The sequence below is a fragment of the Nerophis ophidion genome, linkage group LG09, assembly GCF_033978795.1.
Source record: "Nerophis ophidion isolate RoL-2023_Sa linkage group LG09, RoL_Noph_v1.0, whole genome shotgun sequence".
Classification (NCBI taxonomy): Eukaryota; Metazoa; Chordata; class Actinopteri; order Syngnathiformes; family Syngnathidae; genus Nerophis; species Nerophis ophidion.
Window position 1 is genome coordinate 13,995,593 of NC_084619.1, and position 19,284 is coordinate 14,014,876.

The following is a 19,284-nucleotide window of genomic DNA, read 5'->3' on the forward strand; positions in this document are numbered from 1 at the left end:
AGCTGCTTATTATTATTATTTAGATCAGTGGTTCTCAACCTTTTTTCAGTGATGTACCCCCTGTGAATATTTTTTTTTAATTCAAGTACCCCCTAATCAGAGCAAAGCATTTTTGGTTGGAAAAAAAGAGATAAATAAGTAAAATACAGCACTATGTCATCAGTTTCTGATTTATTAAATTGTATAACCGTGCAAAATATTGCTCATTTGTAGTGGTCTTTCTCGAACTATTTGGAAAAAAAGATATAAAAATATCTAAAAACTTGTTGAAAAATAAACAAGTGATTCAATTATAAATAAAGATTTCTACACATAGAAGTAATCATCAACTTAAAGTGCCCTCTTTGGGGATTGTACCAGAGATCCACCTGGATTCATGAACTTAATTTTAGAACATTTCTTCTTCTTCGTCTTCAAAAAAAAAAAGAAATCTTTAACATCAATATTAATGGAACATGTCCACAAAAAAAATCTAGCTGTCAACACTGAATATTGCATTGTTGCATTTCTTTTCACAGTTTATGAACTTACATTCATATTTTTTGGAAGAATTATTCAATAAATATATTTATAAAGGATTTTTGAATTGTTGCTATTTTTAGAATATTTAAAAAAAATCTCCCGTACCCCTTGGCATACCTTCAAGTACCCCCAGGGGTAGGCATACCCCCACTTGAGAACCACTGATTTAAATGAGAGTAGCACCTGAGTCAGCATTAATATTACATTTCTGAAAATTAAATTTGAACGAGCAAGGACATCTGCAGGAGAAAAACAGCGACATTGAATACAATCAGCAATATTGGAAATGGACAGAAAAGCATATTCCTCTTGCTTTTATCTGAGCCTGCCGTAGCGCTACGATGCTTTCAGATTCAGACAAAAAAATATATACTTACTGTAAAGGATGGTGCCCTGTATAGACCAAGTTTTCATAGTCAAATGGAGAGTAACGGCGGTGTCCTTGACACCAGAGGTTACATTATTGCTGGCGTCAGAGGACTGGAGGATGGATGCTGGGGACTGCAGCTCCAAATACGACGAACCATCGAATGACGGGATGTATACTTTGATATCTGTAAACGGGAAAACATTTTTTTTGAAAAAGACATAAGCCAGTGGATCTCACTTTTTTTTGAATGGATTTAATGCCCCCTCTCAACAGAAATACAAAACCCAAAACAAGTGAAGTTGGCACGTTGTGTAAATCAGCAACAAAAACAGAATACAATGATTTGCAGAATCTTTAACCTATATTCAATTGAATAGACTGCAACGACAATATACTTTACGTTCGAACTGAGAAACTTTATTTATTGCAAATATTAGCTCATAGGCTCCAGCGCCCCTCGCAATCCCAAAGGGAATAAGTGGTATACAATGAATTGATTAACGTGGACCCCGACTTAAACAAGTTGAAAAACTTATTTGGGTGTTACCATTTAGTGGTCAATTGTATGGAATATGTACTGAACTGTGCAATCTAATAATAAAAGTATCAATCAATCAATGGTAGAAAATGGATGGATGGAATTTGATGCCTTCAACATGTTTCAAATAATTTGGCACAAGTGGCAAAACAGACTGAGAAAGTTCAAGAATGCCTTTCAAACACTAATTTGGAACACCCCACAGGTGAACAGGCTAATTGGGAACAGGTAGGTGCCATGATTGGGTATAGAAGCAGCTTCCATGAAATGCTCAGTCTTTCATAAACAAGGATGGGGCGAGGGTCACCACTTTGTGAACAAATGTGTGAGCAAACAGTTAAAGAACAACATTTCTCAATGAGCTATTGCAAGGAATTTAAGGATTTCATCATCTATGGTCCGTAATATCAAAAGTTTCAGAGAAACTGAAGAAAATACTGCACATAAGCAAAAAGGACGAAAACCAATGTGACCTTCGATCCTTCATGCGGTACTGCATCAAAAAGCGACATCAGTATGTAAAGGATATCACCACATGAGCTCAGGAACACTTCAGAAAACCACTGTCAGTAACTACTGTTCGTCGCTACATCTGTAAGTACAAGTTAAAACTCTACTATGCAAAGCCAAAGCCATTTATCAACAACACCCAGAAGCACCGCCGGCTTCACTGGCCCCGAGTTCATCTAAGATAGACTGACGCAAAGTGGAAAAGGGTTCTGTGGTCTGACGAGTCCACATTTCAAATTGTTTTTGGAAACTGTGGACGTTGTGTCATCCGGTACAACGAGGAAAAGAACCATCCGGACTATACGGTTATAGGCGCAAAGTTAAAAAGCCAGCTTCTGTGATGGTATGGGTGTGTATTGGTGCCCAAGGCATGGGTAACTTACACATCTGTAAAGGCACCATTAATGCTGAAAGGTGCATGCAGGTTTTGGAGCAACATATATTGCCGTCCAAGCAACTGTCACGACCAGAATAGGACTCTGAACACAGATGCAGGATTTCAGAAGCAGTTATTTAGGGGAGGGGGTCCAAAACGGGAGATACAAAACAGGCTATCAAAAAAGATGTAAACCTAACCACTAAACTAACAAAAATATTAACAACTCAAATGCTCCGGCTATGAAAAGGAAAAAGGGGGCTAAGAACAAAAACTACCAAATAAAACAAAAAGTGCTCCAACGCAGGCGATGCTAGGAAGCTAATCTTACCTGACAAAAGTTTACAAACAAAGAATCTCCCGTGGATCAAAAGGTATACAAAACGTGGCTATGGCTGTAGACAACACCGTGGGAAAGGAAAGCTGGCGATACGCACAAGAAGATACGAAACACTACACTGGACAGGAGGAGGATGAGACATTTATACACATGAGGGAGGGTGACACAGGTGGGCACAATCAGGCAATCGGGAAAGACGTCAGTATTACAGGAGGAAGGGCAAGTGATCTGAAACGAGAGGGAGAGTCAGCATTTCAAAATAAAACAGGAAATGACAAGACAACATGAAACCAGACGAAACCCAGACAAGACTTCACCCAGGTGTGACAGCAGCGTCTTTTTCATGGACTGCTTATTTCAGCAAGACAATGCCAAGCCACCTGTTGCAACAGCGTGGCTTCATAGTAAAAGAGTGCAGGTACTAGACTGGCCTGCCTGTAGTCCAGACCTGTCCCCCATTGAAAATGTGTGGCGCAATATGAAGCCTAAAATACCACAACTGTTGAACAAATTAAAGGCCTACTGAAATGCGATTTTTTTATTCAAACGGGGATAGCAGGTCCTATCTATAAATGATAAATGGGTTGTACTTGTATAGCGCTTTTCTACCTTCAAGGTACTCAAAGCGCTTTGACACTACTTCCACATTTACCCATTCACACACACATTCACACACTGATGGAGGGAGCTGCCATGCAAGGCGCCAACCAGTACCCATCAGGAGCAAGGGTGAAGTGTCTTGCTCAGGACACAACGAACGTGACGAGGTTGGTAGTAGGTGGGATTTGAACCAGGGAACCTATGGGTTGCGCACGGCCACACTCCCACTGCGCCACGCCGTCCCTATGTGTCATAATTGATCATTTCGCGATATTGCCATATTTTGTCCAGATGATTTTTGGCATACTGGAGTCTATTTTTCTTGTGCCTGGTAGTCAGAAGTTGGGTGCACCTGGGAGTTCTGGCATGGAGGCCTTTATCTCGTAGTGCGCGCCTTATTGTCTGGGACGAAACCTGCGTTCCCCCCTCTGCAATGTCCTGTTGTAGTTCCTCAGCTGTTACCCGGGGGTTTTTCACCACTGAACGCTTCAAATACCGGACAGCATCCTCTTTCTACCACGCCCAGGTAGTTTTTCCGCTGTGCCTTTAGCTTTAAACTTGCGAATTATGCTCCCAACTGTGTCTCTTGGAATGTGTAATGTCTTTGCTATTTTCTTATATCCATATCCTTTCTTATGAAGAGAAATGACCTCCTCTCTTGACTTCTTTGACCACTCCCTGGACTTCACCATGTTGCGTCACAGTCTTTTTCAATCAGTTTAATTGTTGCTCGTTATGGTTCTAATTACATCTACAGGTGTTTCCAACACCTGATTGAAAAGACCTTATTCAAATTCTGTTCTTAAGAGTTATGATCTTCAAGGGGTTGAATAATTTTGTCCATGAGATATTAAGACAAATGACACTGTTTGGTATGTTACAAAGTATAATGTTGTAATTCAAGTTGCATTCGTCTATTTAATGCATCTTTATTTGATATGACTATAAACAAAATACGGATTAAATGTCCAACTTGCTAAAACACCAAAATTGTGTGAGGGTTGAATGATTTTGATCACAACTGTACATGTTTTCCAGGCTAAGATCAGACCTGCGACCCACCAGTTGAGAACCACTGGTTTAAGCTAGGGCCTGCAGGGATGTCAAGTCGGCCTTTGCCTTTTGCCGCACTGACAGTTTGGCTGTTAGCAGTCGGCAGTGTTCTGTCAGAGCGACATGCTGCTGTTATTTCCCAGTGGATGGCCACGGCTATGACTTGAAGGGGAGCTGAAGGAGGTCATCAGCTCCACAAGTCAGTGATGACATTGTACACCTGGTGGAGGACTTGAGAGCTTGACAGCAGAATTAAAAATGGCCAGCATCAGCACAGGGAGTTGTAACCTCAGTGTCCCACACTCTGGGAATTCAACATGTGTTCCCCGGATGACAACCGGCGAAATTAAAGGATGTTTAGTGGTACTTTCTTAAACTGTACTTTTTCTTTACTGTTTGACACATTGTGACGGCCTGGTGTTGTTGGGAGAGTGGCCGTGCCAGCAACCTGAGGGTTCCTGGTTCAATCTCCACCTTCTACCAACCTCGTCATGATCCGTGTGTCCTTGAGCAAGACACTTCACCCTTGCTCCTGAGGGGTCGTGGTTAGGGCCTTGCATGGCAGCTCCTACTTTCAGTGTGTGAATCCATCCATCCATCCATCATCTTCCGCTTATCCGAGGTCGGGTCGCGGGGGAAGCAGCCTAAGCAGGCAAGCCGCCAGACTTCCCTCTCCCTTGCCACTTTGTCTAGCTCAGGGGTCGGGAACCTTTTTGGCTGAGAGAGCCATACAAGCCAATATTTTTTAAAGTATTTCTGTAAGATGCGTGCATTTTTAAAAAAGACCAACATTTTTCGAGTATAATAAGTCTCCTATTCTTTTTAATAACATTGTTACTCTGAGGCTAACCAACAATAAATAAAATACTTCTTACCATTAATGCGACTTCTTCAACAGGTGCGGTAGAAACCGGATGGATGGATGAAAATGCATGAGAATGTTTTATATTTTGAACGTTATTTTATTTATTATTCATTACTTATCGTGTTAAGCAATGTCAGCAAAGATTTATCTGAGAGCCAGATGCAGTCATCAAAAGAGCCACATCTGGCTGTAGCGCCATAGGTTCCCTACCCCTGGTCTAGCTCTTCCAGGGGGATCCCAAGGCGTGCCCAGGCCAGCCGGGAAACATATTCTTCCCAACGTGTCCTGGGTCTTCCCCGTGGGCTCCTACCGGTTGGACGTGCCCTAAACACCTCCCTAGGGAGTTCAGTGTGTGAATCTGTGTGTGAATGGGTGAATGTGGAAATAGTGTCAAAGCGCTTTGAGTACCTTGAAGGTAGAAAAGCGTGATACATTACAAGTATAACCCAGTTACCATTTACATTAACAATGTGCCAAAACAAGGGTTTTTAACCTTCTTGACCTCTGGACCCACATTTTCCTCTACAGAGGGGCCTCAGGGCCCACTCAATTATTAACACTTAATTAATCCGCTTACTATTGATTTTTAACATGTTCAAGAATTATATCGGACCTACTTATAATTTAAGTGGATAAATATTGTCAAATGATATGAAAGCATGTGTTGATTACAAAGATTATTATCAAGGCTTAGGTCAGGCTGATTACAAAGATAAATACGACTCAAATAAACTGCAGAAAAGGGACTCATAAGAACGGATTTAAGAATACATTTACATACAATTACGCAATGCAAAAATTAATACATTCTAACTAAAGTGACAATAAATAATATATATGTTTCCTAAATAAACTGTCAATAATATATAAGTCCAAATAACAATACAGCTTCACCACTTTAGTCATATTTTTGCGCTTAAGAAACTTCTCTATGACTTCAACTGCAGACTTCTTTTTTTGTTTGATATTATCATTACTGCTACAAGTGGTGGAAATTTTTATTACAAATGAGTACCACTGCGGCCGACAGAGGGTGCTTGCAGCCCCATCCATCCATCCATTTCCTACCGCTTATTCCCTTTCGGGGTCGCGGGGGGCGCTGGCGCCTATCTCAGCTACAATCGGGCGGAAGGCAGGGTACACCCTGGACAAGTCGCCACCTCATCGCAGGGCCAACACAGATAGACAGACAACATTCATACTCACATTCACACGCTAGGGCCAATTTAGTGTTGCCAATCAACCTATCCCCAGGTGCATGTCTTTGGAGGTGGGAGGAAGCCGGAGTACCCGGAGGGAACCCACGCATTCACGGGGAGAACATGCAAACTCCACACAGAAAGATCCCAACAATGGTTAAAAACCAATGCGCTAAACCACACAAACAAGTAGTCTTTGTGACTCCTAATACAACTTAAAGGGGAACATTATCACCAAACCTATGTAAGCGTCAATATATAACTTGATGTTGCAGAAAAAAGACCATGTAGTTTTTTAACCGATTTCCGAACTCTAAATGGGTGAATTTTGGCAAATTAAACGCCTTTCTGTTTATCGGTCTTTAGGGATGACGTCAGAATGTGACGTCACCGAGGTAACACACCCGCCATATTCATTTTCACATTACAAACACCGGGTCTCAGCTCTGTTATTTTCCGTTTTTTCGACTATTTTTTGGAACCTTGGAGACATCATGCCTCGTCGGTGTGTTGTCGGAGGGTGTAACAACACTAACAGGGAGGGATTCAAGTTGCACCACTGGCAAGAAATCTGCCGCCAGACCCCCATTGAATGTACCAGAGTGTCTTCACATTTGACCGGCGATGCTAAGACAGACATGGCACAGAGATGTATGGATAACCTGCAGATGCATTTGCAACGATTAAGTCAATGAAATCACAAAGGTGAGTTTTGTTGATGTTGTTGACTTATGTGGTAATCAGACATATTTGGTCACGGCATGACTGCCAGCTAATCGATGCTAACATGCTACGCAAATCGATGCTAACATGCTATTTACGCTAGCTTTATGTACATTTGAAACTAGATACCCACATTTAATGCGAAACAAACACTTACCAATCGACGGATAAAAGTTGCTCCAGTGTCACAAGATGCGAAAGTCCTGATCGTTTGGTCTGCACATTTTACCGGCGATGCTACTAAGGCAGCCATGCTATGGGCCACTTCATTAGGTACACCCACGCTATGGCCGAATAGCGTCAATAGCTATTCGCTCAATAGCTTCAATTTCTTCTTCAATTTCGTTTTCGCTATCTGCCTCCATACTCCGACCATGTGTTTCAATACACGCGTAATCTGTTGAATCGCTTAAACCGCTGAAATCCGAGTCTGAATCCGAGCTAATGTCGCTATATCTTGCTGTGGTAACCGCCATGTTGTTTGTATTGGCAGCACTGTGTGACGTCACAGGGAAATGGATAGTGGTTTCGAAGATAGCGTAAATAAGGCACTTCAAAGCTTTATTTAGGGATATTCCAGGACCGGTAAAATTTTGAAAAAAATTCAAAAAATACAACAAGCCACTGGGAACTGATTTTTATTGTTTTTAACCCTTTTGAAATTGTGATAATGTTCCCCTTTAAATAAAATGTTGAACAGTCTCTAAATGAATAACATCCGTCACAGTTAACAGAATGAATTCCATGCATCAAGGACTAGGAAGACTGACAGGCACACAGTACCGTAGTTTTCAGACAAAACACCCTTAAGATCCTTAAATTTTCGCAAAAATCACCTCATTTACGTATTTTTCTGGTTGTGCTAACCGAACTCAAAGCGATTTTATTTGGAACATGGTAAGTGTTACCGGTAGATGGCATAAGAGACACATGTGGACTGCAAGATGACGCCAGCAAGCAAGCCCAAAACTTTGTTGTATTATTGAGAAGATAAAACATTACACGTGACGCTCCAAAATCTGTCAAAATGTTTTCGTACGACTTTGGTAAGCTCCGAAGCCGCATCGCTTGATTGATTTTTTTGCGCATTACGGCTACTATAGGCTTATATACTGTGCTTCAATATTTGGGTATTATTATGGTGTGTATATAAGGACCCCCAAATGGCACCTATTAGGAGACATATGATCTGGCGTCTTGTTCCGCAATATAATGAAAAAAACAACTTTTCTTACCTATTGGTATGTGTACGTACTAGGTTGTAGGGTATATTATGGAAAAAGTAACCTTCCCTCCCACACCCCCAAGCAGACAATGTGTGTAAACAGAAAAGGGAGAATGGATGCATTTAGGCGTCAAAACTATAGATAAAGTTGAAGTTATAACACTGGAACGCCCTCAGGTAGAGGTGTTTTAAGACATGGCTGGCTAGTCGAGATGCGCGGATAGGCAATTATATCATCCGCATCACCAAAGTCGTCATCCACCTGCCGTCCACCCGAACCAACATTTTATCAGGAACGTACCCGCCCGCCAACCGCCCCCTGAAATACATCAGAGGTTGTCCGCCTCTACCACTCACAGAGCTATTTAAACCTGTTTCACAGAGTAATGAAGACAATTGGAGCCGCTAACATTTCCGGGACAATCCAATAGCGTTCATCCTGATTACAAGAATAATGGCCTGCTGTGAAGCCATTGCCTTAGACACCTTCAACAACATGTACAAACCGATTGTTGGTCCGGCAACATGTTGTGTGCAGCTTCCGCAATCACACGTTCAAGATTGAAAGCCACACTGGGTGATACAGAGTACACTGAGGGTTGTGATATAAACAACTTTAACACTTACTAATATGCGCCACGCTGTGAAGCCACACCCAACAAGATTGACAAACACATTTCGGGAGAACATCCTCACAGTAACACAACATAAACGCAACACAACAAATACCCATAATCCTTTGTATTCGTGACACTCCCTGAATATATTTTACACCCCCGCGCCCCCAACCGCGCCCACCTTACCGACGCACGAGGGGGAGGGGGGGCGGGGGGTTTGCTGCTAGCAGAGTGTATAAAATAGTCAGGAATTGTCACGAGTACAAAGGATTCTGAGTATTTGTTGTGTTGCGTTTATGTTGTGTTACTGGGGGGATGTTCTCCCGAAATGTGTTTGTCGTTCTTAATTGGTGTGGCTTCACAGCGTGGCGCATATTACTAAGAGTGTTAAAATTGTTTATATGACAACCATTAGTGTACTCTGTGTCACCCAGTATGCCTTGTAGTTGTGTGCGTGTTGCCAAGGAAGCCACACACAACATGATGCTGGACTGACAAGTAGATTGTACATGTTGTAGTAGGCGACAAAGCCAATGGCTTCATAGCACGCCCTAATACTTAATCTCTGGGTGACTACCGGCAGTCATTCAGGATAATAATAGCGTCTCTTATTGTCTTCTTTGCTTTAGGACACGGGTCTTAAATGGCACTTTGAATGGCAAAGGATACCGATCACAGAACCATGCATATCAAATATTTACGGATGGTTCAACCGCCACCCGCCCGAATCTAATTAAAATCTATTTTTTCTTCATGTCAACCGCCCGACCCGCAGATTATCCGCGGACTCCGCGGATGAGACCGCAAACCGCGCATCTCTACTGGCTAGCAACTAAAGTCCATCCGTAGTCTGCAGTGCTTCAGCTACTTCTAAATCATTAATTCTCGCCTCCATGGTGACGAATAAAGTACGTTTCTTACAAGTATCATCCCTACAGGACGAGAAATAGCTAAACATGCTTCACTACACACTGTAGCTCATCTGACATCCACTGTAATGATACCAAGTACAGGAGCGTATCTAGTCAATACTACTATGATTCCATTGATATTCTTTAGCTTCACAAAATCTTCTTTTGTTTTTTTTTTTACATTTATATTATGTTTATAAACTCAGTAAATATGTCCCTGGACACATGAGGACTTTGAATATGACCAATGTATGATCCTGTAACAACTTGGTATCGTATTAATACACAAATATGTGGTATCATCCACAACTAATGTAAAGCATCCAAACAACAGAAGAATACGTGATTATTACATTTTAACAGAAGTGTAGGTAGAAAATGTTAAGAGAATATAAGCAGATATTAACAGTAAATGAACAAGTATATTAATCATTCATTTTCTACCACTTGTCCTTAATAATTTTGACAAAATAATTGAATGGAAAATCACACAATATATTACTGTATATGTCAGCAGCTAAATTAGGAGCCTTTGTTCGCTTACTTACTACTAAAAGACAAACTTGCAATAAGAAACATATGTTTGATTTACCGTAATATTTTTGGTTAAAATAAAGCCAATAATGCAATTTTTGTGGACCTCTGTTATTATAGAAATGTGCCAAAAAGTATCAAAATACATTTTGGTACCGGAGTGAGCTCATTATTAAAGTATTCATATTTTTAGTTTTTTTAAGTTTTGTGGATAACTTCTTTTAACGCTGTTGAAAAGCAGGATGATTGAAGTCAACAGCTTGTTAGCTCTGGAAAACATGAATCCCAGTTCTTGAAGGCATTACGTTTGATCTGCTTGACAGACAGTGTGAGTCTACATGAAATAAAATTAAAAAAAATCATTCCAATTATGCATCTTTATTTGCCCTTTTTTAATACGTAAAAAGTGACACTCCAAAGCAACTGTCGTACCGGCTTCTTTGTCGAGTATTTGATGAAGGTAACAAGCCCGACATTTGTGATCTCTTGGGGTCTGGCTGTCTAATGTTAGCACCGTGGGGCTGCAGCCTGCAAGTCACGACTGTAATCTCAGGCCGCTGTCTTGTGGATGAGTAACTATTTGATATTAAGTAGCCAAGCATAAGATCACATCAGTCATCTGGGCACGTCAAAGTTTTAAGCTATGATAAATTGCTTCTTTAGAGACGACCCTGTGGGTCCTACATCTTACCAAAGACTTTGTGTCATCCGTGCAAGTCGTCTATTGAAAGCTATGTGATCACAGATTTACTTGTGGACTAAAAAAGGCGTAGTCATAAAAGACCAAACCGCCCAGGCGAGAAATTATTCAGTCTGTATTGATTATGACCTCCTTCTACGGCTCATTAGCTTATGTCCTTATTTTTTGAACACCTGAAGGTATGATGTGGGATGTTGGCACTGAGTGGAATATTCAAAGGAAAGCTAAACGGTGGTTTTGTCCCATTTGTGTCTTTTCGAAAAGCTCTTTCAGAAAGTATGTAAGAGTATACCATTATGTGTTGTGCATTAATGTAACCTATTTCCACAGCTGTTTCATATACCTTCTAATCATTTTGGATAAAATGAGTACGTCTGAACATTCATTCCAGAGCAGAAATGCCTTGAAACAACATTTATTCTCAAGGCTGGCAGAGGACAACACCAATTAATTTGAAAAAAAACCTCTATTCATATAAAATTTTATTGAGTATAATATGTGTTTTGTATCCATCCTAAAACTTTACAACACTAAAGGCAATATTTATAGTCATATTTTAATACATACATTTTAGGGCGATCAAAATTAAGATGTTAACTCATGTGATTAATCACAAAAAAAACACATTAATCATGCACACATTATGATTAATCATGCAACTTATTTTGACCCTACAATCTCTTTTGCTGAGGTAGTTAAAACGTTCCTCGATGGCAAGGCCTCGGGGGTGGATGAGATCCGCCCAGAGTTCCTTAAGGCTCTGGATGCTGTGGGGCTGTCTTGGTTGACAAGACTCTGCAGGATCGCGTGGACATCGGGGGCGGTGCCTCTGGATTGGCAGACCGGGGTGGTGGTCCCTCTCTTTAAGAAGGGGGACCGGAGGGTGTGTTCCAACTATCGTGGGATCACACTCCTCAGCCTTCCCGGTAAGGTTTATTCAGGTGTACTGGAGAGGAGGCTACGCCGGATAGTCGAACCTCGGATTCAGGAGGAACAATGTGGTTTTCTTCCTGGTCGTGGAACTGTGGATCAGCTCTATACTCTCGGCAGGGTTCTTGAGGGTGCACGGGAGTTTGCCCAACCAGTCTACATGTGCTTTGTGGACTTGGAGAAGGCATTCGACCGTGACCCTCGGGAAGTCCTGTGGGGAGTGCTCAGAGAGTATGGGGTACCGGATTGTCTTATTGTGGCGGTCCGCTCCCTGTATGATCAGTGTCAGAGCTTGGTCCGCATTGCCGGCAGTAAGTCGGACACATTTCCAGTGAGGGTTGGACTCCGCCAAGGCTCCCCCTTGTCACCGATTCTGTTTATAACTTTTATGGACAGAATTTCTAGGCGCAGTCAAGGCGTTGAGGGGTTCCGATTTGGTGGCCGCAGGATTAGGTCTCTGCTTTTTGCAGATGATGTGGTCCTGATGGCTTCATCTGGCCGGGATCTTCAGCTCTCACTGGATCGGTTCGCAGCCCAGTGTGAAGCGGCCGGAATGAGAATCAGCACCTCCAAGTCCGAGTCCATGGTTCTCTCCCGGAAAAGGGTGGAGTGTCATCTCCAGGTTGGGGAGGAGACCCTTCCCCAAATGGAGGAGTCTAGAAGTCTAGAAGTCTTGTTCACGAGTGAGGGAAGAGTGGATTGTGAGATCGACAGCCGGATCGGTGTGGCGTCTTCAGTAATGCGGACGTTGTACCGATCCGTTGTGGTGAAGAAGGAGCTGAGCCGGAAGGCAAAGCTCTCAATTTACCGGTCGATCCACGTTCCCATCCTCACCTATGGTAATGAGCTTTGGGTCATGACCGAAAGGATAAGATCACACGTACAAGCGACCGAAATGAGTTTCCTCCGCCGTGTGGCGGGGCTCTCCCTTAGAGATAGGGTGAGAAGCTCTGCCATCCGGGAGGAACTCAAAGTAAAGCCGCTGCTCCTCCACATCGAGAGGAGCCAGATGAGGTGGTTCGGGCATCTGGTCAGGATGCCACCCGAATGCCTCCCGAGGGAGGTGTTTAGGGCACGCCCAACCGGTAGGAGGCTACGGGGAAGACCCAGGACACGTTGGGAAGACTATGTCTCCTGGCTGGCCTGGGAACGCCTCGGGATCCCCCGGGAAGAGCTAGACGAAGTGGCTGGGGAGAGGGAAGTCTGGGCTTCCCTGCTTAGGCTGCTGCCCCCGCGACCCGACCTCGGATAAGCGGAAGAAGATGGATGGATGGGTGGAATCTCTTTTACTTTAACCGCTCAGTGATCAGATTAATGCATATGTCAGTATAAAAAATGAGTAAAGAGACTCTGACTGGTATGCTGACTGGCAACTTTCACTCCAAAACACAGCCTGAAAGAACTTTAGATAAGATTCTTACCAAGTTTTGTACAAAATCTTCCTGGATGACATGAAAACAAATAAAATTGCGTTTGTGTACATACATTTGGGTCTTATCTTCAGCTAATTTTAATTATGCAAGCAATTGATCCTGATAGAGATACATATGGGTTGATTGGCAACACTAAAATGGCTCTAGCTGTCACTCCGCGGTGGGGGAGGTCGTGTCTTGGCTTTTCTCTTGTGAATTTCATGTTTTAATTTGAAAAATAACTCTCCTCTCGTCTCAGGTCACTTGCCCTTCCTCTTGTGTCATCAGTCTGACGTCATCCCTGATCCCTGATTGTTTCCACCTGTTCCCTAACACCCCCATGTGTCTTATAGTCCGCGTCTTCCTTTGTTCTGGGCCAGTATGCCTCCTTGCATCGTGAATCTCCAGCTTCGTGCCCAAGCCTTGTCTCGTCTTGCTTTGAGCATCCTGATCCTGAATTTTCTAGTAGGTATTTTGAGTTTTCCTTTCCTCCTCTTAAGCAGAGTGATTTTTGGTTTATCAAGTTTTCAAGTCAAAGTGGTGAGTTGAGTTTATTCTTACCGTTCCTTTTTTTCCTCATTTTTTGAGTGATTTTTTGTTAAGTATTTTTCTCGCTGGGGAAAAAAAAAAAAGATTGCAAAGCAATTTTTTCTTTACGCTTTGAACTCTGAACCCGTCCAGCAAAATGTAAAACAAATATTTTTTTTATCTTTTTGTTTGATGCACTGTGCAAGTTTTAAATGAATATTTTAATTCAATTAAATTTAAAATCTAAGGAAACACGGCTGTCTATCCAACAAGTGGCTAACGTTTACAGTCCCTAGTGTATTATGATTCTTTATAGACACATAAGGTATTCAAATTTGCAGGGAAAGATTAAATAACAATACGTTTTTATACACAATTCCATTAAATTGACTTGGTAATGGAAAATCGGACACCATTGCATGAACTGTAACAGCTGATCAGACGGACTTTGTGTGAATGTTGTGCAGAGGACAAAGAAGTGATCGTGTCGGCAAATTTTTAGATAATCTGTCACAGATATTAGTAGGTTGTTTTTTTTGCACCCAAATGAAGCCAATCAATTTAAATTATTAAAAAAAACTGCGTCATACAGACGTTTCTAATTAAAGTCTTTATGGGATTTTGTGTGCAGTTTGGAGAAGACTTCCTCTTTAATTGGACAAAGACCATCCAGGTTGGCAAAAGAGAAGCAGGGCACGGGAACAAAGATAACAGAACTATGACTGCCTGAGAAATAGCACACATATTTTAGTCTGCTGACAAATAATTTAAGTGGACTTTAATGTCAACATCCACAGTGACACATAAATAACTTGGCTGCTTGTGAAAGACAGTCATTTGCAACACACAGCTAGGACTTATGATATCCCGGTTGTCATGGATCAAAGTGTATTTCTGTAAACAGCTTAGTGTCACGTTGACTGATCAAGTAGCTTACTTGTTAAATCTGTTAAAGCAGCCATCACATATTTATCTTTGACTACAGAGTACAGCGGAGCCTCCAAAGTTACACACAATCGATTCTATGACACTGTTTGACTTTCAAGTTGTTTTATCCATAGCATAATGTCCATCAATGCATCCATCCATCCCTTTTTTTCCGCTTATCTGGGCCGCGGGGACAGCAGTCTCAGAAGTCTAGTACAGACCCCAGCCATCTCTTCCAGTTCCACGGGAGGAACACTGAGGCGTTTTCAGGCCAGCTATGAGACACAACCCCTCCGGCGTGTCCTGGTTGCATCCAGGGGCCACCTTTAGGCTGGGCATACCCCTAACACTTGACCAGGGAGATGTCCAGGAGGCATCCAAATTAGATGCCAAAACCACCTAAACTGGCTCCCCTCACCGCAAAGGAGATGACTTTACTCTGAGCTCCTTCCGGTTGACCAAGCTCCTTACCTTGTCTCTCAAAGGAGAGTTGAGCGACCCTCTGAAGCAAACTAATTTTGACCAACTGTTCCCGCAATCTTGCTTTTTCGGTCATTACCCAAAAGCTCCGGATCATAGGAATGTCGTTGGACCAGTAAATCGAGAGCTTTGCCTTCCGGCTCAGCTATCCTTTCACCATGACGGTCCAGTACACTGACCACATTAATGCAGATGCTGCCCCGATTCGCCTGTCGAATCCCGCGCTTCCGTCTTCCCTCACCTAATATCTTGAGATATTTGAACTCCTCCACCAGGGGCAAGACCTCACTCCTAAATCCAAACCATCCTTTTCTTGCTGAGATCCATGGCCTCCAATTTGGAGGTGCTTAGTCCCATCCCAGAGGCTTCACATTCAGCTCCGAAACGCCCCAACAAACGCTGGAGGTCAAAGCTTGATGAGGCCATCAGGACCAAATCATCGGCAAATAGTAAAGATGAGAACCTAACTCTGACTCTGCGTCCTCGCCAGGCGGTGTGTCAGTGGGGTGAGATACTGTCCATCCATCCATACATTCTCTACTGCTCGTCCCTCACGGGGTCGTACATAATATATTGTAATGATAAATAATTTGTTCATCGAAACAATCAGAAAACATTTACCTGTCCAGCTTCATTATTTAAGAGATAATGTAACAGTTCAAGAGAGTAAAATTAAATAAAACAACTCACTCTTTGACAATGCCTGAGGGAATAGGAAGGCGCTTGCTGAGTAATTTTGCCACTTAGTGGTTTTGTATAGTGGAAGTATTGCAGAAAATAATTAAGCCCTGGACTTTTTTGTTTAGCCAGACCCACAACAATTCCAAATGCAAATTTCCCCGATGGCCGCACTCTGGACAACGCTGCTTTTAAAAGCCGTTTTTCAGGGTTGAGTGTGTGGCGTGACTTCATCTCAGTCAGAATATACTACTCTTCATGATTGTTCGCTTCTTCCAAAGCAACTTCCTGACACACTAATGTGACAGCTGACCAAAAAGTAACATCATTCACAACAGTTTACTTTCACTTACTTTTTCAACTTTATTCATTGAAACTTTGTCAACTTTTGCTATTTGGTCCGTCGGCAAAAACTGGTCTGCTGTTAGTTTTGTTGTTTCCGTCACTTTATTTGTTGCTTAATGTTTTTGTGGTTGTATTGTGGTTTCTTAAAGGGGAACATTATCACCATTTCAAAAGGGTTCAAAACAATAAAATCAGTTCCCAGTGGCTTGTTTTATTTTTTGAAGTTTTTTTCTAAATTTTACACCTCCCGGAATATCCCTTAAAAAAGCTTTAAAGTTCTTGATTTTCGCTATTTGCGATGCGACTGTCCATTTCCCTGTGACGTCATACAGGGCTGCCAATACAAACAACATGGCGGTTACCACAGCAAAATATAGCGACATTAGCTTGGATTCAGACTCGGATTTCAGTGGCTTAAGCGATTCAACAGATTACGCATGTATTGAAACAGATGGTCGGAGTATGGAGGCAGATAGCGAAAACGAAATTGAAGCTATTGAGCAAATAGGTATTGACGCTATTCGGCCATAGCGTGGGTGTACCTAATGAGGTGTCCCATAGCGTGGCTGCCTTATTAGCATCGCCGGTAAAATGTGCGGACCAAACGATCAGGACTTTCGCATCTTGTCACACTGGAGCAACTTAAATATGTCGATTGGTAAGTGTTTGTTTCGCATTAAATGTGGGTATCTAGTTTCAAATGTGCATACAGCTAGCGTAAATAGCATGTTAGCATCGATTAGCTGGCAGTCATGCCGTGACCAAATATGTCTGATTAGCACATAGGTCAACATCAACAAAACTCACCTTTGTGATTTCGTTGACTTAATCGTTTCAAATGCATCTGCAGGTTATCCATACATCTCTGTGCCATGTCTGTCTTAGCATCGCCGGTAAACTGTGAAGACACTCTGGTACATTCAATGGGGGTCTGGCGGCAGGTTTCTTGCCAGTGGTGCAACTTGAATCCCTCCCTGTTAGTGTTGTTACACCCTCCGACAACACACCGACGAGGCATGATGTCTCCAAGGTTCCAAAAAATAGTCGAAAAAACGGAAAATAACAGAGCTGAGACCCCGGTGTTTGTAATGTGAAAATGAATATGGCAGGTGTATTACCTCGGTGACGTCATGTTCTGACCTCATCGCTAAAAGACAGATAAACAGAAAGGCGTTTAATTCGCCAAAATTCACCCATTTAGAGTTCGGAAATCAGTTAAAAAATTATATGGTCTTTTTTCAGCAACATCAAGGTATATATTGACGCTTGTATAGGTTTGGTGATAATGTTCAACTTTAACGTTGTTGTGTTGTGACGTTTGCATTTTTCATAGCTTTTGCATTTATGATGTGCTTTAAAGGCCTACTGAAACCCACTACTACCGATCACGCAGTCTAATAGGTTATATAACAATGACATCCATTGCTTTCCTCCTCTCTAAGGTTCTCATAGTCATTATTGTCACCGACGTCCCACTGGGTCATTATTGTCACCGATGTCCCACTGGGTGTGAGTTTTCCTTGCCCTTATGTGGGCCTACCGAGGATGTCGTAGTGGTTTGTGCAGCCCTTTGAGACACTAGTGATTTAGGGCTATATAAGTAAACATTGATTGATTGATTGATTGATGAAATATTAACATTGCAACACATGCCAATACAGCCGGTTTAGTTTACTAAATTGCAATTTTAAATTTCCCGCGAGGTATCCTGTTGAAAACGTCGCGGAATGATGACGCTTATGTTGACGCGTGCTTGTGACGTTATTGGTTGGAGCAGACATTTTATTCCAGCACCACTCACGGCTAAAAGTCGTCTGCTTTAATCGCATAATTACACAGTATTTTGGATATTTGTGTTGCTGAATCTTTTGCAATTTGGTCAATTAATAATGGAGACTATAAAAAAGAATGCCGTTGGTTGAAAGCGGTGGATTGCAGCTGACTTTACCAACCAAAACCCAGCCGGTGTTTCTTTGTTTGTTGTGAAGCTCTAATATGGAACAGAGCGGTCAAGCAAATATGTTTCCCCACCAAGTCAACCGGCAGGTTTCAGTGAGAAAATTGTGGTAATAAGTTGGCTCTTACCGGAGACATGCGCGGAGCTTGCGCCCCATGCAGCTGTCAAAGAGGCAGCTGCGACTTTCTTGGCTCCTCCATGGCTTCCATCAGAGACACTGGCGGTCACCACACTCCGACTTTCAGGTATGACTTTATAATCTCACTAAAACACTAGTAACACAATAAACAGAAAAGGGATTTTCCAGAATTATCCTAGTAAATGTGTCTAATAACATCTGAAGTGCTCCAATTGCCGTCGCCTTTTTTCTTCTTCTAGTGCTTCACTCTAACTTTCCTCATCCACGAATCTTTCATCCTCGCTCAAATTAATGCGGAAATTGTCGCTTTCTCGGTCCGAATCGCTCTTGCTCCTGGTGACTATGATTATAAACAATGTGAGGATGTGAGGAGCCCTACATCCTGTGACGTCATGCGCACATCGTCTGCTACTTCCGGTACAGGCAAGGCTTTTTTATTAGCGACCAAATGCTACAAACTTTATCGTCGATGTTCTCTACTAAAACCTTTCAGCAAAAATACGGCAATATCGCGAAATGATCAAGTATGACACATAGAATGGACCTGCTATCTCCGTTTAAATAAGAAAATCTCATTTCAGTAGGCCTTTGATGTTGACGTGTTTTGGCGTTCGCATCAGTTAAAGTTAAGTTAAAAGACCACTGATAGTCACACACACACTATGCGTGGTGAAATTACCCTCTGCATTTGAACCATCCCCTTGTTCCACCCCCCCGGAGGTGAGGGGAGCAGTGAGCAGCAGCTGTGGCCGCGCTCGGGAATGATTTTGGTGATTTATTTTAGTGTTGCCAATCAATCTATCCC

General features: G+C 42.3%; 1 protein-coding gene across 2 annotated transcripts in view; it reads right to left on the minus strand.

The window, feature by feature from the left end:
- eys (eyes shut homolog) overlaps window positions 1–19,284 on the minus strand; it is a 722,499-nt gene that overhangs the window by 188,341 nt on the left and 514,874 nt on the right. For both annotated transcript variants that reach the window (XM_061910381.1, XM_061910382.1), the window contains exon 39: window positions 900–1,076. In XM_061910381.1, the coding sequence (XP_061766365.1) occupies window positions 900–1,076 (177 nt within the window). The remainder of the gene's footprint in view (window positions 1–899; window positions 1,077–19,284) is intronic.